The sequence below is a fragment of the Marmota monax genome, unplaced genomic scaffold (assembly GCF_021218885.2).
Source record: "Marmota monax isolate L192 unplaced genomic scaffold, Marmota_monax_Labrador192_F-V1.1 WCK01_AAM20220418_F8-fsc00023, whole genome shotgun sequence".
In the NCBI taxonomy this organism is placed as follows: domain Eukaryota; kingdom Metazoa; phylum Chordata; class Mammalia; order Rodentia; family Sciuridae; genus Marmota; species Marmota monax.
In genome coordinates this window covers 1,064,432-1,089,633 of record NW_026692907.1, presented here as the reverse complement: position 1 = coordinate 1,089,633, position 25,202 = coordinate 1,064,432, and the positions used below count along the sequence as shown (strand labels likewise).

At 36.5% G+C, this 25,202-nt stretch overlaps 1 protein-coding gene across 3 annotated transcripts in view; it reads right to left on the bottom strand.

Annotated features, from left to right (window-relative positions):
- Btf3l4 (basic transcription factor 3 like 4) overlaps window positions 1-25,202 on the bottom strand; it is a 29,193-nt gene extending 3,991 nt beyond the window's left edge. Inside the window, exons 1-3 of one of the 3 annotated variants that reach the window (XM_046450987.2) lie at window positions 25,114-25,202; window positions 20,994-21,060; window positions 16,883-16,996 (exon numbers count right to left, since the gene is read on the bottom strand). In XM_046450987.2, coding sequence (XP_046306943.1) covers window positions 16,883-16,996; window positions 20,994-21,047 — 168 coding nt within the window. In that variant the 5' untranslated portion in view covers window positions 21,048-21,060; window positions 25,114-25,202. Of the gene's footprint in view, window positions 1-16,882; window positions 16,997-20,993; window positions 21,061-24,186; window positions 24,321-25,113 lie in introns of those variants that run through there. The other 2 variants (XM_046450986.2, XM_046450984.2) reach the window with 2 other exon arrangements.

The window sequence follows — 25,202 nt, the reverse complement described above, 5'->3', positions numbered from 1 at the left end:
TATGGAAATTAATATGGAGGTTCCTCAAAAGACTAGAAAGGGAACCACCATATGACCCAGCTATACCACCCCTCAATATTTATCCTAAAGAACTGAAGTCAGCATACTATAGTGATACATGCATACCCATGTTTACAGCTGCTCAATTCACAACAGGAAAAAAAAAAACAAAACTATAGAATCAGCCTAGGTTCCCATCTGTGGAAAATGGATAAAAAAAGTGATATACAAACATACATACACACACATATGACATATTCAGTCATAAAGAATGAAACTATGTTATCTGAAGGAAAATGAATAGAACTTGAGAACATTAAGAGAAATAAGCAAAACTCCAAAAGTCAAGGGTTGTGCATTTTTCTTGTATGTGGAAGCTTTAGAGGAAAAAGGGCAAAAAAGGTGGAGGAGTCTCATTAAAACAGAAGGAAAGGGGCTGGGGATGTGGCTCAAGCGGTAGCGCGCTCGCCTGGTGTGCCTGCGGCCCGGGTTCGATCCTCAGCACCACATACAAACAAAGATGTTGTGTCCGCCAAAAACTAAAATAAATAAATAAATATTTAAAAAAAAAAAAAAAAAACAACAGAAGGAAAACCAGAAGAGACCAAGGGTAGAAAAGAAGGTAGAGAAAGGGGAAAAACTGGGGAATGATACTGATATTGTTATATCCATGTGCATGTACAAATATTCCACTATTATGTATAATTACAATGCACCAATAAAAAAATATAGAAAAAAATTTGACCTGTTTTTATCATTTTTTAATACCTTTATTTATTTTTACACGGTGCTAAGGATTAAACCTAGCATCTTGCGTGTGCTAGGCAAGCTCTCTACCACTGAGTCACAACCCCAGACCTTATCACATCATTCTTTATAAGGGATTTTGACAGTTCCTCTAGTTCTTTTTTAAAATTAGAAAGGGGACTAATTTGGACTCAGGTGATCCTCCTACCTCAGCATCCCAAACAGCTGGGACTATAGGTACATGCTTCTATATCTGACTAGTTCCAATTTTTTTTTTTCTTGCAGTACTAGAGACTGAACCTAGGACCTTGCACATTCTAGGCAAGTACTGTATCACTGAGCTACATCCCAAGCTTTATTTATTTTATTAAAAATTTATTTTTCTTAAAAAACAAAAAAAACAGGCTCCTACTTAGTTACTGAAGCTGGTCTTAATCTTGTGATTCTCTTGCTTCAGCCTCCCAAGGAGCCGGGATTACAGGTATATGCAACTATACCCAGCTAGTTCCTCTAATTCTTTTTTTGTCAGTGTTGTTCTTTTTTTCTTTGTGCTATTGGGGACTGAACCCCGTGCTAGGCAAGCACTCTACCACTGAGCTACATCCCCAGCCCTAGTTCCGCTAATTCTTTTTTTTTTTTTTTAAATATTTTTTAGTTGTAGTTGGACACAATACCTTTATTTTATTTATTTATTTTTACGTGGTGCTGAGGATCAAACCCAGGGTCTCGCACATGTGAGGTGAGTGCACTACCGCTGAGCTAAAACCCCAGACCACCTCTAATTCTTAAATGTAGCTTCTCAACAACTGTTGACAACCTCTGCAAACATCAAAGAAATTTCCCACCCACCTGCCTACCTGAACATCCTTTATCAATGACTAGGAAATCTTTAAAATCATTCTGACATTATTTCTGTAGCTTTTACCAGTATGAACTGATTATTTCAAATTTTACTTGCTCTAGGACTTAGCTGAAAGAGAAGGTTGAACATGTGCTACTTAAATTACTGTTTTTCTATCTTACTAGTACTTTCTAGATTTTTTTGTACAGTGAATCTCTATACAAAGTTTAATGTGTAAATAATGTGATTCCATCACATAGTTGATTCCACTGGATAAGTTACCTTGGTGATAACATGCTTATTTTAGAAAAGATTTTAGAGAGTTAACTCTTGTCTACTTTAGAAGCATTTCATGATCCATCCAAAAACTGCCCTTGTCATAATCAAGAAGAGATGCTGAATGTTCTCCATAATCAGTGGGAAGGGGCTTTTCTTCCTCAGAGGTGATTAACACCACTGACAGCATCAGAAAAGAAGGGGAAGAAAGGGGCTTCTATATTTCAGGCAAGACCTGGAACACAGAGAAAATAAAGGCAAATCTCTGGAAAATTATAACTAAATCTCACAAATAATTTTCCATTTTTTTCTAACAAAATTTTTTTCCCCACTATTTCGTTTTTGTACCCTTCCATCTTAGTACTGTACTTAAAGTTCTATCATGGGTACAATACACAGCAAGCATTCAATCCTGCTGTTCTAAACAAATGACATCGTGACATAATTTACATGAACTTTAGAAAAAAAATAATTACATAATTTTTGAAGATACTTTAGTATTGGTAGAAAAAGCAAATAAATGTTCAAGTGGTCAAGAAGCTTTAGAAAGAAGTGACATAGTAGATGTGAAATATGATGTTAATTTAGATCTATCTTAGAATCACATAATTTTAATACAGTAGGACTATATTTTCCAAATTCCACCCCAATTACATGGTTTAATAAAGAGTTTCTACAATACTTCCAGGTGTGAAGAGTCTCAAAAACTGGGAGTTCAGACAATTTTTTTTTTTTTTTTTTTTTACTTACAGATATAAAGTCACAGGACATTTGAAATTGTTGTTCAAAAAAATTCATGCTAGGGCTGGGTTGTAGCTCAGTGGTAGAGCGCTTGCCTTGCAAGTGTGAGGCACTGGGTTCAATCCTCAGCACACCATATAAAGATAAATAAATAAAAATATTGTGTCCATCTACAACTAAAATTTTTTTAAAATTCACACTATATGTATTTTTTGAACTTTGAAATCTTCCCATTCAAATCCTTTATGTTAAAGAAATAAATATTGAAATAACACCTATTGATTAAGCAACATATCTAAGAATAAATAGCTGTTTAAGTGCAAACTGAGTACTTGAATGGAACTTAGGCTTCTCTGCTTGTTGTTTAATTTCCTTCCTACTTTGTTACCTCATGTTTAAAACATTTATTTGCTCATAAAAAGTCAACTCCATGGCTCCATGTAAGTCTAACAGAGAATTATTTATCTCAGAATATAGGCCAAATGGAGATAAAAGAAAAACAGCACAGATAAATAGATAATATCTCTCTGGCTACAAAATAAGATGATAATATAAGGTCAAAAACAATACATTTGCTGAGTGCAGTGTTGCACACCTGTAATCCCAATGGCTCAGGAGGCTGAGGCAGGAGAATCACAAGTTTAAAAACAGCCTCAGCGGGGCTGGGGATATGGCTCAAGCGGTAGCGCACTCGTCTGGCATGTGTGCGGCCTGGGTTCGATCCTCAGCACCACATACAAACAAAGATGTTGTGTCCGCCGAAAAAAAAAATATATATTAAAAAAAAAAATTCTCTCTCTCTCTCTCTAAAAAAAAAAAAAAAAGACAGCCTCAGTAACTTAGCAAGGCACTAAGCAACTCAGTGAGACCTTGTCTCTAATAAAATACAAAACCAAACACACAAAAAACCAATGTATTCATGAATTTTCCTTCAGTTCAAGCTTCTCTTCCAAAGGCTGAAATCTACCCCAGAGATTGTACATCCTTGTCTTTCTAGTTTGAAATATGTTGTCTTAGTGTGAAAAACTAAGATGAATTCCGTTTCATACTGTTAAATAGAAATACATTTATTCATGGTTTTTTCCAATGGGGTGGTATAAAAGATGAACAGAAAGGGGTTAGAGAATTAATTTTAGAATACAGAGAATGCAATACCAGAAGTTAAAAAAGACAGAATATTTTATTTCTAACATTCCTTCCTTTCTTCCTGCTGAGCAAATGATATAGTTACATAAGGTTTCTGGCCACAAGTTACGAGAAACTATCAAATGATAATTGTTTACTGAGCAGGATCAGTTAAGATATTTCCCCTGATCTTTTAGGTAAAATAAGAGACAAGGAACTTGTTAAATTCACAAAGCAAATTGTATACATTGCATATAGAGACTTCATGAACTAGCCATTATACCAATACTTAGGTCAGTTTTCAACAAATGTCAAAACGTGTGCACTTCCCCCACTTAAAGATAGCCAAAGGTAAAGGATGGCATTTGGGCTATGGGTAAGGAGACATTTTGAGATTCCAGTTAAAAAGAAGATACCCTTGCTCTTATTTTCTGCTCTAACACTATAGTCATGTCTTGTAGTTAAAGGAAAACATTTTGTCCTCCTAAGTCTAGAGCATTTTCAAGTGTTGCTGTCATTATTTATAAAAACCCACTTCTTCACCTTGCAAATTTCCATCTATCCAAGATTCATGTTAGATGCTTCTTTCTTTCTTTTTTAAAGAGAGAGAGAGAGAGAGAGAGAGAGAGAGAGAGAGAGAGAGAGAGAGAGAGAGAGAATTTTTTTTAATATTTATTTTTTAGTTTCCGGCGGACACAACATCTTTGTTTGTATGTGGTGCTGAGGATCAAACCCGGGCCGCACGCATGCTAGGCGAGCGTGCTACCGCTTGAGCCACATCCCCAGCCCTAGATGCTTCTTTCTCTGTGAAAAATTAGTTTATGCACCTACTGCACTTCATAGATATTGCTATTATATAGAATTGTCTTGTAGTATAATTGTGTTTGTAAATCTTTGACCCTACTGGAAGGTAAACTCTGTGGGAATAGAGACCATAGACATAGTACTCTTTCAAGTATCTATCACATAATTCACTCAGATCTACTGAATGCATGAATATCTCGTATATAATTTAAAAAATTTTTTAAAATTGTCGATGGACCTTTATTTTATTCATTTATTCATATGTGGTGCTAAGAATCAAACCTAGTGCCTTATGCATGCTAGGCAAGTGTTCTACGACTAGGCCACAATCTCAGCCCTCTCCTATATAATTTATTCTAACATCATGGATACTGTCAGGTTTCAACTGTCCAATGTTAGCACAGGTTCATATCAAGGTTTAGAAATAGCAACACTTGGGCTGGCGTTGTGGCTCAATGGTACTGTGCTTGCCTAGCATGTGTGAGGCACTGGGTTTGATTCTTATCATCACATACAAATAAATAAAAATAAAGGTCCATGGACAACTAAAAAACTATATATATAAAAAAGAAATAGCACCACTCACTCAGTGAAATGGAGTACACCTATAGTCCCAGCTACTTTGGAGACTGAGACAGGAGGACTGCTTGAGCCCAGGAGTTCTGGGCTATAGTGTGCTATGCCAATGGGGTGCCTGGGCCACCACATTGCCTACGGAAGGGTGAACCAGCCCAGGTTAGAAACAGCACCACTAGTGCCTCCAGTAAAGATGCCCAGCACCTCCAGGGCTGTATCTTTGGCCCAACTTTTTTTCAGAATCAGTTCAACTCTCTTATAGGACTCAAGTCATTTTAAGTCATTCTGGGAGGCCCCATCATGCTGCTACCAAATAACTAGACTTGCCTTCATTGGCTTCTAAGTATAGCATATAAATTCATTACAGCAGTCATCTATTTTCTACCATATTTCACCCCACAATCATAATAACTGCATTAATGTATATTACTGAGTATCTCATGCATCCTAAACTTGCACAGAGTTAGTTTAGTAATAATTATTTTTTTAAAGGTTTACTACCTTTAAATTTTTTTTTAGTTATTGATAGAACTTTATTTTTATTTATGTATATGTGGTGCCGAGAATCGAACCCAGTGCCTCTCACATGCTAGGCAAGTGCTCTACCACTGAGCCACAACCTCAGCCTCAATAATTGTAAGTAATACTGGTACATTTAAAAATAAATTGTCACATAATGGTTGCACCCCACTTTTTTGCTAAAAATATTTGGCATAAAATCTGATGATTATGCAGTGAAAGTATTTGATGCATTGGATGGTCTCTTTATCCTGCACATCAATGACTTCTATTTCTTATGGCTAGAGGAGGCTTACAAAGTTATATTTGATTCTATAGTTTTTGCTAGTTATTGCCCTCTCAGTTCAGAGAAAAGATCTGAATTATTTTTTTGGTACCAAGTCCTTATCCAAGGCTAGGTATAGTTTTGATAATTAACAGATGTCTCAAACATGGAGTTTTATTGCCATTCTTTTCTGTGTGTAATGGCACCTATACACTTATAAAGAAATTAATCTTTTATTGACTTCTTCCTATACCTTAACTGGTTAAAAGAATAAGACACATTATGTGTGGGGTTTTATGAGGTTAATGGATAACAGATTTTGACGACTATGAGCTTTGTACATACTTTAAGTCAGTGTCCTTCATATTCAATTCTTCTAGCTCAGTACCTGCTATTTCTAAAGGCTAGTATGAAACATAACCCATTAATGTGGGTTTGTACTAAAGATTATTGCTATCATTAGATTATTATATGCTGGGAGCACTTTATCTTAGTTTCTGGTAGCAAGAATTTGACGAGACAGGGATTCTCTCTGTGAAAGGCAATTTAGAAATAATGGATGAAGAGTTTAAAAATACTCATGCCCTTTCAGCCAGTAACCACACTTCCAAGAATCTATTTGAAAGAAATCAGAGATGAAGATAAATAATATTTATAGAAAAGTTCAACATAATTCTTTTATTATCAAAACTTATTCTACATAACAAAAATGTTAAATTAATGCATAGCCATATAATAAAACATATGTAGACATATATTATTAGAGTGGTGCTTAATAAGTTTTTAATGATATGAAACAATTTTTATAACAAAGCTATTTGAAAAAAAGGATTTTTAAATTGTACATCTAGCTGTAATCTTAGATATGTTAAAAATATATGGTAATTCCAGCTACTCAGGAGGTGGAGACAGGAGGATCTCAAGTTTGGGGACAGTCTCAGCAACTTAGTGAGAGCCTGTGCAAAATAAAAAATGAAGATATGGAGATGTAGTTTAGTGGTAGAGTGTGTCCTTGGATTCAATCTCCAGTACTACAAACAAAAAGGCAGGGGCTGGGGATATGGCTCAAGCGGTAGCGCGCTCGCCTGGCATGCGTGCAGCCCGGGTTCGATCCTCAGCACCACATACAAACAAAGATGTTGTGTCCGCCGATAACTAAAAAATAAATATTAAAACAAAAAAGGAAGAAAAAACAAATAAGCCTAATGGTAGTTTTCTCAGGTGGTAGAATTATGGTTGAATATTATTGTTTTTTTATGTAATCCTAATTTTCTACAATAATGAATATTTTGGGGGGCCAGGGTTATGGCTCAGTGGTAGAGCGCTCGCCTTGCATATGTGAGGCCCTGGGTTTGATCCTCAGCACCACATAAACGTAAATAAATAATATAAAGATATTGTGTCCATCTACAACTAAAAAATTTTAAAAATAAATATATTTTTATATTGAGAAGAAAGTTATTTTAAAAAATAAAAGATGTCAACCAATAGACAAATGGATAAAATGTGGTATATCCATACAACAGAATATTATTCAGCTATAAAGACTAAAATTCTGGGGGCTGGGGCTGGGGCTCAGTGGTAGTGCACTTGTCTGGCATATGTGAGGCACTGAGTTCGAGTCTCAGCACCCCATATAAACACATAAATGAAATAAAGGCCTATCAACAACTTTTAAAAAAATTATAAAAAAATTAAAAAACAGAGAGTAAACTTCTGACACATCCTACAACATGGATGAACCTTGAAAACATTATGCTAAGTAAAGTAAGCTAGGCTTAAAAGGACACTGTATAACTATTTACATAAAATATCTAAAAAATAGGTGAATAAATGAAGTAGAAAATAGATTAAAGGTTACCAGGGGGTTGGGTTAAAGTGAAATGAGGAGCTAGTATTTAACTGGTACTGAGTTTCAATTGGAGAAGATGAAAAAGTTTGGGAGATGGTGGCAATGGTGATTGTGAATGTAATTAATTCACAGAATTTTAAGTTAAATATGGTTAAAATGGAAAAATCTTGTGTTATATATATTTTATCATAATTTTAAAAAATAATAAAAACAAAGAACGGGACCTCAAGTGAGGAACTAAGACTGCTATAGCATTAGGTGAATGGAAGGGATATCCCTTCTACTCCTATCCATAGGGCTGGCCAATTATGAGCAATGGAGGCTCTAGCTGGAGAAAAAAGGAAGTGTGGGAAGAGTCAGCTAATAACTTTGGTCTTCCTCTGCACAAATGGTTCAGGAAAAATAAGAACCAGGAAGAGAAAAAGAACAACATTAAAAGTTTTGTGTAGGGGCTAGTGCTGTGGCTCAAGGTCAAAGCGCTTGCATAACACACATGAGGAACTGGGTTCAATCCTTAGCACCGCATAAAAATAAAATAAAGGCATGCTATCCATCTACAACTACAAAAAAATTAAAATAAAAAAAAACCTTATGTGTACAATTATGAAATTTATATCCTCTAAAAGCCCTAAGCTTTCTCCTGAGCCTCAGCTCCTATATTTAACTTCCTGGAAAACAATTTCATCTAGAATAATCAGTGTCTTTTAAATTTAATAGGTCCCAAACAAACTCATCATGGGAGTCTCCTGTTATAGATGATAAGCAATGAGTGAGACAGTTAAGTAAATTTGGTCTAAAAATAGACTATTTGGTTAATAAGGAACCATTACCATACACCACAATATGAGATGGCAAAAACAGTAATTACAGCAGAGCAATCTAAGCTAAAGACAGCAGAAGGACAGACGGAAGGTTGATAGCTATGTCTGGAAAGATTAAGTAAGGAAATACATCCTAATAAGATGGGAGCTTCCTCTGAATATAATATTAAAACTCTATGAAGCAAATTGAATAATTTAGGACATATAAACCAGAGAGTACATTTTAGTGGTACTTTTAAAAATCTTTGAATATCACAGAACATAAAATCTTTTCAGAAATTTGGTTTTGGATTATATTGCAAGCTTGCCTAAGAATCCCTTTTTAAAACATGGTCATCATCTAGTTGGCTTTTGAACAACCTTTGGCACTCCCCCATTTCTACGTCTTCACAGCTTTGGATTTCTTTATCTTTTGGTAATATACAAAAGAAATCTACATATGATTACAATGTATTATAACAAATTGATTTAACTTATCAATACATAAAAGACTAGAACTGCTTGTCTTAATCCAAATAATCCTTCGGTTTTTAAAGTTTCTGAAGAGAACAAAAATTAAGCTTTGAAAAGGGAAAAAATATGTATCACTAATACTGATAACCTATAAAGTACAATTAAAAACCATTTTAAAAACCCTTGAAATGCTGGGCGTGGTGATGCATGCCTGTAATCCTAGTGGTTCAGGAGGCCAAGGCAGGAGGATTCAAAGTTCAAACCTAGCCTCAGCAACTTAGCGAGAACCTGTCTCGAAATAAAAAGGGTTAGTGATGTGGCTCAGTGTTTTAGCACCCCTGGATTCAATCCCTGGTATCAAAAACAAAACACTGAAGGTGCATTCAATGGGTTTTTTGAAATTCACCAGATTCCCTGTTCCCCACACCAACTATGCACCTTCTACTTGTTTAATTCTTTGAAAGTCTAAGCACAGAAAACACTGAACTATTTTTTTTTTCCCAACAGTGGCCACAGTGTCTTCTTTTAAGTTTTTAATCTGCTTTTCTTAAACTACTGAAACCAAAAAAATAGCATCTTCTTGAGTTCAGAACTTTGTAACAGGTTAAAATATTCCAAATATAACAAGTTTATAATAAATGGTTTTCTTCTAAGACATATATGTTTTTTTCAACCTTATTATTTCTGAAAACCATATACATATTTTCATGTACACTATAATGTAAGAGCTTCGTTTTCCCTTCACAAGAAGACATTTTTAACCCAAAAATGTATGAGCAAGCCAGGTTATATTTAGTATACTAGATGTTCCTAAACAAAAATAGTTTAGATCTGCAAAGGGCTATTTAAGGAACAAATATCTTGGGTTCTCAAAAATATCAATTTTAGAGGGAGAGAAAGAAGAACAGCAAAACCTTCTCCATCTTAGGTTCAAATATCCAAAATCTTTACAGTGGTTACTCTTGTATTGTTAATTACTTAATATATATTTTTTCTTGTTGGTTGAAAACAAAGGGTCGGGTAGAGTCTGGGATGTAGCAAGAATGTACACATGCTTATTATGTATCATTAATTCTCTGTGTAATGTTTTGGGGCCAGCAACTACTCAAACTTTGAATTTCAGTGGTAATATCAGTAAAAAAGAATTTATCAATACAGTCTAATTAACTGCATACTTATTAAATACAGGTCTGGGGATGTGGTTCAGTGGTAGAGTGCTTGCCTAGAAGGCACAAGGTACAGGGTTTGACTGCTAGCACTGCCAAAAAAAAAAAAGCAAAAAGTACCTAACTCTTCTTTGCACAGTTGTTGTACGGGTGCTACCAGAAAGGCTTCTGGGAGGAAATAACATCTAAATTACAATCTAGGGAAAAAAAAAAAAAAAAAAAGAGAGAGAGAGAGAGAGAGAGAGAGAAATGACAATGCCCTTGGAAACATTGATGGGGATTTAAAAAAAAAGTCTATAATGGCCTAAATAATAAATTCTGCATGGCAGGTGCTCAGTAATACAGGGTATAAGGCAGGATACCTCTTCCTGTCCTGGTTTGGGGTGGGGAGGTTAGGGAGACAAGAGGACAGGAAAAGGCCAAGAGTGAGTTTAGGAAAGCACAACTGGACAGACTAAAACAGGATAAATTAATGAACAATATGAAATAAGTCTGTCTAATCAGTTTCCCCAATAGATTATAAGCAACAAAGGACAAAGACTATGCTAATATTTTATGTAACACTATTTAGTAAGTATAGGGCAAAATGCTTGGCACACAGTAGACATTCAAAAAGTCTTGACTATCATTAAGTATTTTAATATAACAATTTCAATTACAACAATACCATAACCTCAGTGCAGCATTTCAAATTTGGCAGTATTCTGAAGAGTTCAAAGATTACTAACTAGAGTTGGGGATGTAGCTCAGTGGTAGATCACTTGCCTAGCATGTGGGAAGCCCTAGGTTCAATCCCCAGCTCTAACACCAAAAAAGAAAAGAAAAAAAAATTACTAACTTGTTCCTGATTTCATTGTAAAACATTTAAAATCAATGCCCTTCCTCTGCTGAAATTTATAAGCCCCATAAAGCCTTCCAAATCTGAACAACAGAGAAAAACTACAAGAAAGGTAAGCATATTTTTCCTCTCCAAAGCATTGCTTTTAATCAAGGGTGATTTTTGTCTCTAAAGGACCACCTGACAATATTTAGAAACATTTCTGATTCTCACAGCTAGGGGAATGAAGCACCACTGGCATCTAGTGGATTGAGACCAGGGATGCTGCTAAACACTTACAAGGCAGAGGAAAGCTGCTACAACAAAAAATTATGTGCTTCAAGATGTCAATGGGGCTGAGGAGTTAGAGAGTAGAAAGGCAGGCAAAGATACAAAACTGCATAAACACTTAAAATTAGGTTAGGCTTAATATTATCAGAGTCAGGTTTATTGTTGCAAAAAATTTTGTTGTTCCTTTTTACCAAAGTTTTGGATTTTTATTGACTAATTAATTTATTTTTGACAGTGCAGGGAGATAAAACCCAGGTCCTCACGCATGACAGGCAAGCAAGCACTCTACCACTGGGCTATATACTCCCAGTCCAAGTTTTGGATCTTTTACTGGGAATCGAATTCAGGGTTTCTTGCATGCTGTCAAGCACTCTACCATTAGATTATACACCCCAGCTTCCCAAGTTTTGGATTTTTAAAGAAGTTTGAAGGAATCTAGATCTGTCCCTCCTCCAAAAAAATACACCCGATTGAGAACAATCTCTGAAATTTGAAGTCAATGAAAATACACAAAAACTTTCAATAGCTCAGGAAAAAATAAAGTATAGAAAGTGCTTAAGTTCAAGACTTCCAAATCAACTTCTTAAAATTGTTTTAGTTGTTGATGAACTTTTATTTTATTCATCTACTTATATGTGGTGCTGAGAATTGAATCCAGTGCCTCACACATGCAAGACAAGTGCTCTACAACTGAGCCACAGAACCAGCCCTCAATCTTTATCCAAGTAAGAACATAGTTACAACAAACTGAAAGAAAAAAGGATGAAAATGGCTTATAAGGGGCTGGGGATGTGGCTCAAGTGGTAGCGCGCTCGCCTGGCATGCATGCGGCCCGGGTTCGATCCTCAGAACCACATACAAACAAAGATGTTGTGTCCGCCGAAAACTAACTAACTAAATAAATATTAAAAAAAAAAAAAAAAAGAAAAAAGAAAATAAAAGAAAATGGCTTATAAATTTTTTAAAATATTTTTTTTAGTTGTAGTTGGACACAATATCTTTATTTATTTATTTATTTATTTATTTATTTATTTATTTATTTATTTATTTATTAGCAGGCGCAACATCTTTGTTTGTATGTGGTGCTGAGGATCGAACCCGGGCCGCATACATGCCAGGCGAGCGCGGTACCGCTTGAGCCACATCCCCAGCCCCTATTTATTTATTTTTATGTGGTGCTGAGGATCAAACCCAGCACCTCACACATGCTAGGAAGTGCTCTACCACTGAGCCCCAGCTCCGGCTTGTATTTTTTACTATTTTATAAGTATGATTTTTAAAATACAAAGCAAATTTAAATATTTATTTTATGCATTCATATATGCAGAGTTGAATACTGCCATTCCACTGCTTTTTCTCTGATACTCTGATATTTCTTTACCAGTGATCCATACCCCTACATTATTTCTGATTCATGTCTTACATCACACGTGCATTAATAATCTATTAAAAACTGTGAGGTAGGGTCTAAGGGTAGGGTCTAAGTGGTAGAGCGTTTGCCTAGAATGTGCAAGGCCCTGGATTCCATCCCCACAAAACAAAACAAAATGAAAACTATGAGGTGGTACCGTACATAATAATGATATGATTAAATCTAACTTATGCAATAATAAATGTAAATAATGGTTAATATTAGAAATGGAATCATCAGGCAGAGGTAGATGGTAATAGATCACAAGTAGTTGATATTACTAAAGTTTTTCTTTAGTATCTTTTGGAATAAGATAATCTTTGGTCTCATATTTGAGAAAAGTAGTCTCATCAAAATATAAAATAATTGGCCAGGCATGGTCACATATGCCTATAACCCCAGCTACCTGGGAGGTTGACCTAGGGGGATCATAAGTTCCAGACCAGCCTCACCAATTTAGCAAGACACTGTATAATTTTAGGGCTGGGATTGTGGCTCAGCGGTAGAGCGCTCGCCTAGCACAGGAGGGACCCAGGTTTGATCCTCTGCACCACAAAAAATAAAGGCATTGTGTTGTGTCCATCTACACCTAAAAAAATATTTAAGAAAATATATATATAATTTTAAAAAGGGGTAGCTCAAGGCAAAAACTAGGGATTACAGGAACACATCTCAACATTGTAAAAGCTATCTATGCTAAGCCCTAGGCCAACATCATTCTAAATGGAGAAAAATTGAAAGCATTCCCTCTAAAAACTGGAACAACATAGGGATGCCCTCTTTCACTACTACTATTTAATAATTCTTGAAACTCTAGCCAGAGCAGTTAAACAGACGAAAGAAATTAAAGGGATACGAATAGGAAAAGAAGAACTCAAATTATCACTGTTTGCCTAAGATATGATTCTATACCTAGAAGATCCAAAAAATTCTACCAGAAAACTTCTAGAACTAATAAATGAATTTGGCAAAGTAGCAGGATCAACACCCATAAATCAAAGGCATTTCTGTACATCAGTGACAAATCCTCTCAAAGAGAAACTAGGAAAACCGCCCCATTTACAATAGCCTCAAAAATAAAATAAAATACTTGGGAATCAAAAAAAGAAGTGAAAGACCTCTACAATGAAAATTACAGAACGCTAAAAAAAGAAATTTAAGAAGACCTTAGAAGATAGAAAGATCTCCCTGTTCTTGAATAGGCAGAATATTGTTCAAATGATCATAGTACCAAAAGCATTATACAGATTTAATGCAATTCTAATCAAAATCCCAATGACATTCCTCATAGAAATAGAAAAGGCAGTCATGAAATTCATCTGGAAAAATAAGAGACCCAGAATAGCTAAAGGCAATCCTTAGCAAGAAAAGTGAAGCAGGTGGCATCACTATACCAGACCTTAAACTATACTACAAAGCTATAGTAACAAAAACAGCATGGTACTGGCACCAAAATAGACAAGTAGACCATTGGTATAGAATAGAGAACAGAGACAAACCCACATAAATACAGTTATTTATATTAGACAAAGGCACCAAAAACATATTGGAAAAAGGATAGCCTCTTCAACAAATGCTGCTGGGAAAACTGGAAATCCACGTGCAACAAAATGAAATTAAGCCCCTATCTCTCATCATGAACAAAACTCAACCCAAAGTGGATCAAGGGACCTAGGAATTAAACCAGAGACCCTGCACCTAATAGAAGAAAAAGTAGGCCCCAAATCTTCACCATATCGGATTAGACCCTGACTTCTTTAATAAGACTCTTATAGGGCAAGAAATAAAATAAAGAATCAATAAATGGGGGCTGGGCTGTGGCTTAGTGGTAGAGTCTTGCCTAGCATGCGTGAGGCATTGGGTTCGATTCTCAGCACCACATGTAAATACATAAAAAAAAGGTCCATCAACAATTGAAAAAAAATATATATATATATATAATAAAACAATCAATAAATGGGATGGACTCAAACAAAAGTTTCTTCTCAGAAAAAGATACAATCTGTGAAGTGAATAGAGAACCTACATTTTGGGAGGAAATTTTTACCACAGGCACATCAAATAGAGCACTAATCTCGAGGATATATAAAGGACTCAAAAATCTTACCACCACAAAATAAATAACTCAATCAATAAATGGGCCAAGGAACTGAACAGACACTTCTCAGAAGATGATATACAATCAAACAACAAATACATAAAAAAACGTTCAACACCTCTAGCAATTAGAGAAATGCAAATCAAAAGATTTCATCTCACTCCAGTTAAAATGGCAGTTATTACGAATACAAACAACAATAAGTGTTGGCGAGGATGTGGGGAGAAAGGTATTCATACATTGCTGGTGGGACTGCAAATTGGTGCAGTGAATATGGAAAGCAGTTTGGAGATTCCTTGGAAAACTGAGAATGGAACCACCATTTGATCCAGCTATCCCACTCCTCGGTCTATACACAAAAGACAAAAAACAGCATACTACAGGGACACAACCACATCAATGTTTATAGCAGCACAATTCACAGTGGGTAAATTGTGGAACCAATCTAGATGCCCTTCAGTAGATAAATGGATAAAGAAACTGTGGTATATATACACAATGGAATATTACTCAGCATTAAAAAAGAATAAAATCATGGCATTTGCAGGTAAATGGATGGAGTTGGAGAATATTATGCTAAGTGAAGTAATGCCAAAGAACCAAATGCCAAATGTTTTCTCTGATATAAAGATGCTGATCCGGGCTGGGGATGTGGCTCAAGTAGTAGCATGCTCGCCTGGCATGCGTGGGGCACTGGGTTCAATCCTCAGCATCACATAAAAATAAAGATATTGTGTCCACCGAAAACTAAAAAAAATAAAATAAAAAATTCTCTCTTGGGCTGGGGCTGTGGCTCAGTGGTAGAGTGCTCACCTAGCATGCATGAGGCACTGGGTTCAATCCTCAGCACCACATAAATGTAAGATATAGTGTCCACCTAAAATTTAAGAATAAAAACTTAAGAATAAATATCTTAAAAAAAAAAAATTTTCTCTCTCTCTCTCATGCTGATCCATAATGGGAATGTGGGAGGAGCATGAGAGGAATGGAGAAACTTTAAATAGGGCAAAAGGGAGGGATGCGAAGGAAGGGGTAGGGGCATAGGAAAAATGGTGAAATGAGATGAACATCATTACCACAACAAGTACATGTATGAAGACACGAATAGTGTGACTCTACTTTGTGTACAATCAGAGACATGAAAAATTGTGCTCTATTTGTGTACTATGAATTGAAATGCATTCTGTTGTCATATATAACAAATTAGAATAAAAAGAAAAGACTAAAAGGGCTGGCTCATTAGTAAAGCACTCTAGATTCAATTTCCAATACCAAAACACACATGTAAAATAAACTGATTTAAAAAATTAACAATATTGGGGCTGGGATTGTGGCTTAGCAGTAGAGGGCTTGCCTAGCGTGGGCAGGATCTGGGTTCGATCCTCAGCACCACATAAAAAATAAAGGCATTATGTTGTGTCCATTTACACCTAAAAAATAAATATTAAAAAAAATTAACAATAATTTTTTAAGAGTCCTAATAAGAAATTCAACCTACGTAAAGTTATTGCTTCAGGCTCTTGGCTAATGTAATAATTAAAAGTATTTGTAGAGGGCTGGGGTTGCGGCTCAGCGGTAGAGTGCTTACTTAGCATGAGTTCGATTCTCAGCACCACATATAAATAAGTGAATAAAATAAAGGTCCACCAACAACTAAAAATCTATATATAATTAAAAAAAAAAAAAAAGGATTTGTAGAGTAAAAAGGTGGTCTTGGGGTAAAACAGTCTACGCTATTTGAGGAAATCTTAGGGTTTATTTATTTCTATTAGGAAAAAATCATATTCTACATTAAAATTCAAGAGCATTCCCATAATTTTATCATAAACATCTTTAGTCTGAAAAGCATAATAAAAATCTTGCTTACTAAAATATCTTTACAAAAATCATCCTTACTAAAATATCATTTACTAAAATCTTTTTATTCAAAAAGCAAATTTAACAGCTACATTCCTTTAAAGATATCTGTGTAACAATATTAGATTCTTCTAAGCTAATATTTTAAATTTGAAAAGTCTAGACAATTATTTGCACATGTGCTGTTTGCTACATTATTTAATAGTTTTAAAGTGATCATACCTCTTCAATACCAGCTATATTATTCACAGCCAGTTTTTTTAGAGAACTCTGAAGCTTTTTGTCATCAGCTGTAGCTGTCCTATGTACCACCTTCTTCTTTCTGCGAGCTGTGCCCTGAAAAATAATCAGAGGTGTTAGCATGCTCAGCAGCTGGCAACTGCAATCACATCTTCCTATCTACTACAACAATCTAACTAAAACTTTCTAAATAGTAATGACCAATAAGACTGCTCAGAGTAGTGATTGTCAATCTAACCCAGATTTTTTGAAGGTCAGTTCTAGCTGTTCTTATTCTTATCCAGTATCTAACTGTTCTTTAAACACTTTTAAAAATACTGTTTGCTAATAAGACATAATTCATAACTTCAAGACAACTTAATATACTTTATAACAACTTTCAAATATTATAAAGAATGCTTTCTTACAGTCTTTACCACCTCCTACCAATAAAAGTCTAAAGAGGTCTGAAATCTTGAGAATTAAGGCATATTAAGAATTAAATGCCTATGATTTGAGTATTAGAGAATCTGAAAATCCAGGAATGAAAAAGATGAACATTTTACCTAAAGTTTTTACATTACAATAAAAGGAAAAGTCAGTAAATACATTAAAAAAAACCTATTTCAAACATGATAAGGACTCTTATAAAATCACAAAACAAAAACATAGTAATTAAGAGTGACTGGGAGCAGAGCACGACCTTACCAGGCCCCTATGAAAAGGTGACACATGAATTGAGACCCACAACTAGGGAAGAGTGATCCAAGCAGAATGAAGAAAGGCTGAATTGTCTTTTCTAGACAAAAGGGCTAGAGCACATGCGAAAGGAGAAGAAAAATGATATCAGAAAAGATAAGCAAGGGCCAGACTACATAGCCTAGAATTTCATGGGCAGGAACTGGATTTATTCTAATTGTAATAGGAAGTCATTGAACAGTTTTAAACATGGAGGTAGCTAGACTTGATTTGTTCACTTAGGACTAAGGTTGCTATTTGGAAAATGGTCTTTAAGGAGACCAGTCAGGAGGCTCCAGTAGCAGTCCTGGTGAGATATGACATTTGTGGGAGTGGAGATGGTGAATATCAGATTGTCACAAGAGATGACATGACTTTTGATGGATTAGATGATGGATATGAAAAAAAGAGTAGTCTAGGATGATGCTCAGGATTTTGGCCTGAGCAAACAGATTGAAAATCATACTTTTAACTGAGATACAAAAAGTTCATTTTCAATATAGAAAAGTTCAATCAATCAATACAGATACTTTGAAACTCAAAATACACTTTTCTACTGGAAAAACTGTTATAAAAATGGGCCAATTAAAAAAAATAAACTAAAGCAAAGCGGAAACACGAACAAAATCAGCCTAAGTTTAGATAGTTAAGTCTTTCTGAAAGTAGGAGTAGGGATATCTCCTTCTGTAGTCCTCAGGGAATCAGCTTTACAGAGAGGAGGTAGAACCTTCAGTCTCAGAAACTCCAGTGAGAGAAGGGACATTTGGCAGCAGATTGTGACAAAATCCAGTATTGAAGTATCACTATTACAATGGTCTTTTTTTTTTTTTTTGGGGGGGGGGAGGTATTGTATTGAACCCAGGGGTGCTTTACCACTGAACTAAATCTCAGTCCTTTTATTTTTTAAATTAAGACAGGATCTTGCGAAGTTACCAAGTGTAGCCTGCAACTTGCAATCCTTCTGCTTCAGCCTTCTGAGCAGCTGAGATTACAGGCATATGCCATTGTGCCTGGCTCATGGGTTACTTATTTGTGAAGGTTTCCTGACTCAGAGATAGTTCAGTTGCTTGCTGTATACCTCAATTCAAATGATCCTCAGGAACATCAAATGCAATGTCAAAAGGCTCATCAATCCACCTGTCTATTCTTCCTTTACTTCCTAAGTTTTATAGCTGCTGGTATTTCCATACATCCAATTTCTAAAACCAGAAGTCTAGGTATCATCCCACTCTTCTTTCTGACCTTTATCTCCCATATCCCATCAATCATTAAATCATGTCAATTCCAACTCCTAAACCTGTGACCCATATAGTTCAGCAATAACCTCTTGATGATTCTCTATGCTAAACTATTTCATTCCCTTTTCCACACTGCCCAGCTACCTTTCTGAAATGGCTGTCATTTCCTTTCTGAAATCCTTCAATAGTTGCCTACTTCCTACAGGATAAAATTCCAACCTTCTTAGTAAGGCATAAAAAACTACATTGGAATCCCAAATTATCAGGTCATTTTGTTTCCTACCATTTTCTATCTATCATGTACTCTAAACTAGCTGTATGAATTCAAAGCAAGTAATTCCTTTAAGCACTATGTTATCTAAGCACTCTATGTGCCTTTGCACGTGTGGAAATAATAATCCTTTTTTATCTGTTCTCCCATGAACCTGGTCAGTCTGACAATAAATTCTTATTTATCCTGTATTTTATTATTATTTGATTTTTGGTTCTGCAGATCAAACCCAGGGTTTCCCGCCTGCTAGGCAAGAGCTTTACAACTGAGCTAAACCTTTAACACTTTTTATTTTTATATTGAGACAGCGTCTCACTGTGTAGCCGAGGCTGGCGTCAAACTTGTGATCCTGCATGGGACTCTTACTAGCTGGGACTCTTACTAGCTGGGAATCCATGTGGGGCCACCACACCCAGCTGTTTATTATCCTTTGAATCCCAGCTTGCCTCCCCTAAGGAAGAGCACCTTGTTATTCATTTTAACACTTTCTATTCTTCATTGTAATTGTGAGCATGACTCTCTTCCAATCTGAGATATGTCGAATAGGAGATTTTATTTATCTACTATGTGCCTGGCATATGGCAAATGCTCAATAAACAATAGAACAATGAATGACGGTACCAACAAATGGTTTAAAATACATGATGATGATGTGTGGCATCATGTCTTTCCAGATATATTCTATGATTCTTGAATATCTCTAGTTTTTTGCACTGGCATGTTATATCACATTTGATGCTACAGTGTGACTACTGTGATTACATGAGTGTATTAATATGACTCCAGAACCATATAACTATAGCATTATGAAATGAGAAGGTACTAGTCAAGTCTTTTCTTCCTCTTTCCTGACTCTGTCACCAAGAGCTGAAATTGTTGTTAAAGTAAATGACACAGTGAGGACTGACACAGTGCCTTACCTACCCCTTTCTCCTTTTCCCTTTTGCAAACACTGTACTAGATAGACAAAGGTAAACTATTCTCCTGGGGCCCAGGGCCACAGTTGAGGGGAAATCAAAGATTTTTGGTGTTCAAAACTAAGTACTTCTTTAGGTTTTAAAGTATATGAAAAAAAGAAAGCTCATGTTCATATTCACCAACATAGAAAAACAGGCAGGAATCTAGGAGGAAAACCTAGCAATAAACAAAATGTATAACCCATTCAAGAATTTATAGTTAATTTTTTTTTCCTCCTGCAGAACTGGGAATTGAACCTGCTGGTGTTCAACTACTGAACTACATCCCCAGACCTTTTAAATTTTTTTTTTTTAAATTTTGAGATGAAGTCTAGGTTGCCCAGGCTGACCTGAAACTTGTAATCCTCCTGCCTCAGAATCCCCAGTAGCTGGGATTATAAACAGGTGTCATCACACCCAAATTCTAGTTAATATCCTGTAAATCTAACTGCACCAGTGCGTACATTCAGTCAAGATGTAATGCTAATATCTGGCATGCCCTGAAGATAAACTGAACATTATAATAACAACTATCATCTACTAAGCATCTACCCTGTGACAGATACCATATAAGGTGTTTTATAAATATTTCTCTAATTTTTAGAAGCATCTTTTAGGATTATTTATATTTTGCGGATGAAAAAAATGGAAGTCATGTGTTGAAACTTGTTTTGTCATAACTAGCAGCTATTAAAGTTAGGTTTCAAACAAAGGTGGCTATTTCATTGTATCATCAGAGAAAAGTCTTCTAGGTAGCTGTTTTAGATCTAAACAAATAATTCTCAAATTGGAATGTGGTTTGGTCTTGATTATGGAAAAGATTTTAGGTTTTCAATGACCACAAGTCCAAAATCATAATACTGTCTAGTAATCATACATTCTCCTATCAGTTTTTCTTATGCCACACTCACCTTGCCCCCTATCCGGACCTGAGCCTGAAGTTTGGCTAACTTTTCTTGATTCATGCTGTTGGTAAATCTAGGGGGGGAAAAATAGATTTGTTAAAGACACTGTTTTATGAAAATTAAAGAAAAAACTGTTTATACAAACAGTACCTTTTGGCTCACTGAGTTTGCAGTATGCATTAACACCACAACCATATTAATACTGTCTATATTCATAATAAATACCTTGTTCTAGCTTCATAAACCAGGTATTGCTAAAAATCAAAATTAAAGTAATACCACAGGGAGCCAAATATACAAACAAAAAAAAAAAGAATGGGATTCAAAGTCACCTATTTGAAGACTCCTCCTTAAAAAGTGATTCAGTTCTTTGGCATTCAGTAAAATCTAGCCAATTACAAAATCTCTGTAGGCAAGCCAGTTTTTCCTCCCAAAGATTTTTAGAGCGGAGAACTGTTACCAAATATTATCAGCAAAACCTTCAAGTAAATAATTTTCTCCCACATCAAAATCTGTATTTCCCAAATCATAAAGAGGACAAAAGGGGTAGGGAAAAGGCTAGACAAAGATGAATTCAACAATAGGCTGTTCTAGCTGTCAAAATATGTAGTCATGTCCTCTATTCAAGGTCGGATGTTGTGTTAATAATGGGGAAACAAACCAGATTTCAACATTTAGTACTTCTATAGCACTCCAGAATTCATTTAATACTTTGTGCTGATGTAGTTAGTATACCACACTTGTCAAAATATTCTTGAATATAGGGGAAAATATTTCACTGCACAATTTAACAAAAACATATCTAGGTTACATGAATACTAAACTGGTGGGAAGGGCAACTCAAAGTTTTTATAGCAATTTTTGTTTTGAAAGTTCTAAAAGCATTATAAAATCATGAATTCTAGTTTCATCAATAATATTCCTACTAAGGAAAACAACATTCTTAAGTTTATGATGGATCTTAACACACAACAAACAAATAAAAGCCAATTTAAAAGTCTTGTTTGACTTGTTCTGAAGCTCAACAGATCATTACTGAGATGTGAGGAAGGGAAAAAAGAACTAGGCTGTTATTAAATCTTTTGGGGCAGATTCTCCAAACCCAGTATGATCTCGCCATTTAGATAAAAGATATTGTTTTCTTCCTTTGAGATGAAGAGATGAAAAGATTACGTAATTACTAGTTACTCTGTACTGACATTGAATTTAGGCACTAACCTCCCTGCATCTCTGCTTTAAGGCTAAATAAAGTCCAGTTCCCAAATAACAATTAGAATCTATTATTTCTTTGTTCAGCATTGTATCACAGTGATCAAGAAGCTAAAAACACTCTTCTAGGAACAACTGTGTTTAGAGTCCAAAACAAGCAACCTTATGCATATGCCAATCTTAGCTCTGCCATAGACTTAAATTTGCTGACGTAAATCCTAATCTTTATATTTAGATCTCCACAGGAATGGACCAATATTCACTTTTTTCAAAGTAATGTGGCTTTGAAGGTGTAGTGAACTAACAGAGCTTAAGGAATTTCTTGCAAAAAACGGGGCTAAGTGAAAATATTAAAATCAAACACAGAATAAACCCTTTGGGACTTTTCTTCATTTTTAAGTAATAATCCTCAAGAGAAGAAATAGAGTTGGGAAGATAAGAAAGAGTCCTGACTTGTTTGAAACAAAGAACCACATTAACTCTTTAAATCAATGTGTAGATGAAAGAACAGATGCCATTCCAGGTGGTTAGGATAACAGAATTGCAAAATCTTATCCTCAAGGAGTATCTCAGAGAAAAAGCATTATAGGGAAGTTGGAAGCTCAAAGCAGAAGTGAAGGAACAAGTATGGTCTTTTGTCTTATTAGCAAATTGTGGTGTGTGGAATTCAAGAGGGAAAGGTGACTGGACTGTCTTTGAGAGAAGAGATGTCAAGCTCAGCATCTGGAGTAGACTTCAAATATTACCTGATTTAATTCCCTTTTCTTTAATCCATCTTAATTAGTACCTGTCATTCCTGTCTTATATATATGAGGACAACAGCGGGGCACAAATTATAAGCAGTTCAGCGTTTTCCAATTTAATAGAAAAAGAAGGCCTAGAGGTAGCAGTTCCTTTCTGCAACCGAAGGGAGAAGTAACTTCCTTTGGTCACATGATAATGAGTTCTTCCTTGGGAGATCCGAGGATCTTTTAGCACTTTTCTTAGGAGTTCAAAAAAAAAAAAAAATGAGGTTAATCAATACTTAACCTAAGTAACCTAAGTTACCTAAGTTCCAAGCATTGTGGTAGGCATTTTCACATACATCATGTTTACACAGGGATAAAAATAATTTCAACCTTTAGTCTCAACTTTTTATTATGAGATTTCTTTAAGCACAGGCTGTAGAATCAAAGACACTGGGTCTACTCTACTTAAGGCTTCAGAAAAGTATTTTACTTTTTTGAACTTTTGTTCCTCCTGCATCAGGAAAGGTATAACACATGCTTCACAGGGTTGTTTTGAGGGTTAAAGGTAGATTATCAAGCACAAGATATGGCTCAGAGAAATATACTCAATAATTGGTAACTATTGTTACCATTCCCGAGGGGATAGCTAAGGTATAAGTGAAATAACGTGGGAAGGGAAGTTGAAACCGCCATTCACTAGCTGTATACCACTGTGCCTGTCGGTCAATCATCAAGAAGTGATGGGGTTATAAGGATGGGCTAGGCAATGTCTCAAAAGGGAGGCAGACTTGTAAACAAATTCTGCCATTATAAGGTGATGAGCCCTGCAAGAGAGTCCGGTTCTCCGGGCAGGGGGCGGGGTGCTAACCTAGGTTTCCCTATCTGTAGACTGGAAGCATCAACTGAGATGACAACAGATAAGCTGTATAAGCTCAAAACATATGACATTGTTGTTGTGAATAACGAAGAGTAATGGGACAGAGGAGAGGGGGTCCACCGGCCTCCTGGGACTGGATTTGGGCGGCAAAAGCACCGTCCCGCTCTCACAGGGGGCGTTGGTGCTGGGGACCTTCCCTCAGGTGCCGACCCCCAGCTGCGCCGCCGGTAACCGACAGGCCAAGCCAGCCGCCTCCGCCCCCACTCGCCGCGCCACGGCGGAAGTGGCAGCCCGAGCGGTTGGCGGGTGTCGGAAGAAGAGGGCGGGGGGAGACCGTGCGCAGCGGCCTATGGCCGTGGAGTGGCGGGACCGCCGGGGGTCTCACCTGGAGCAGGGAGGGTCCTCCAACACCAGCACGCGGCAAGAGCAAGATGGCTGCCTCAGCCGAGACAGAGAAAGACGGCGGCGGCGGGAGCGAGGCCCACGTGACACAGTCAGCCCCGCCTCTCCTTCCCCGGCGGCCTATCTCGGGAGCGCGCATCCCAACTACAAAACCCAGCCTGCTTTGCGCACCCCAAAATTTCTATTGGCGGCAGGTGCCGGGTGCCGCGCTGCATCCTGGAGCTTACAGTCTCCCAGGCGTTCCATTGTGTCGGTACTTAGTTTGTGGAGAACCTAATAAAAGGGCGAAATGATTTTGTTTGTGTAGTTTTGTTCTGGTGCTTTTCACTATTAATTAAGTATGTACTGTTGGACTCAAACTAATAGAAGAAAGATGGGAGATTTTGGCCTGTTATGCAGTAGAGGCCGAAAATTAAAAAGAAATATTTAATCCACAACAAAAATAGATTTAATCTGAAGAAGCTTTACATTTTAAATGCCTACAGTAACATGACCTGGTTCCCTTGGAACATTTAGTTTTGCAATAAGAAGCCCCAACTCTGTTTTTCTTGGAGCTTGTATTAGTTGGTTGCATCCTCCTTAGCGTGAAAGTGAAGTGCATGCCTGCAAAGCAAGAGACAGTTGAATGCAGAATGGGTTTATCAGGAGACCTGAGCAGGAAATTAATTAATTCCGGTTGTCCGATTTTTCTTACTTGCGGTGGGGGAAGGGAAATTCGAGGCCAATAGGCGACTCACCCACTGTTGGGAGAGGTTGACCTCACGAATCAATAATTTGCGTTTTGAATATTAAGTACAGCGGTTCTGGGGGCGGGGGAGGCAGGGGGAGGGGTTAGTCTGACTGGCAGACGTAGTCCACAACGGTTCTTCCGAACCTCTCCCTTACCCCCACCCCCACCGTCTCAGCCCACCTTTTTCCGCTCGGTCCTGAGGCCTCGACTTACAAGACCCTGAGAAGGCAGATCACGCTCGAGAGCATTTCCCGAACCCTTCTACGTGA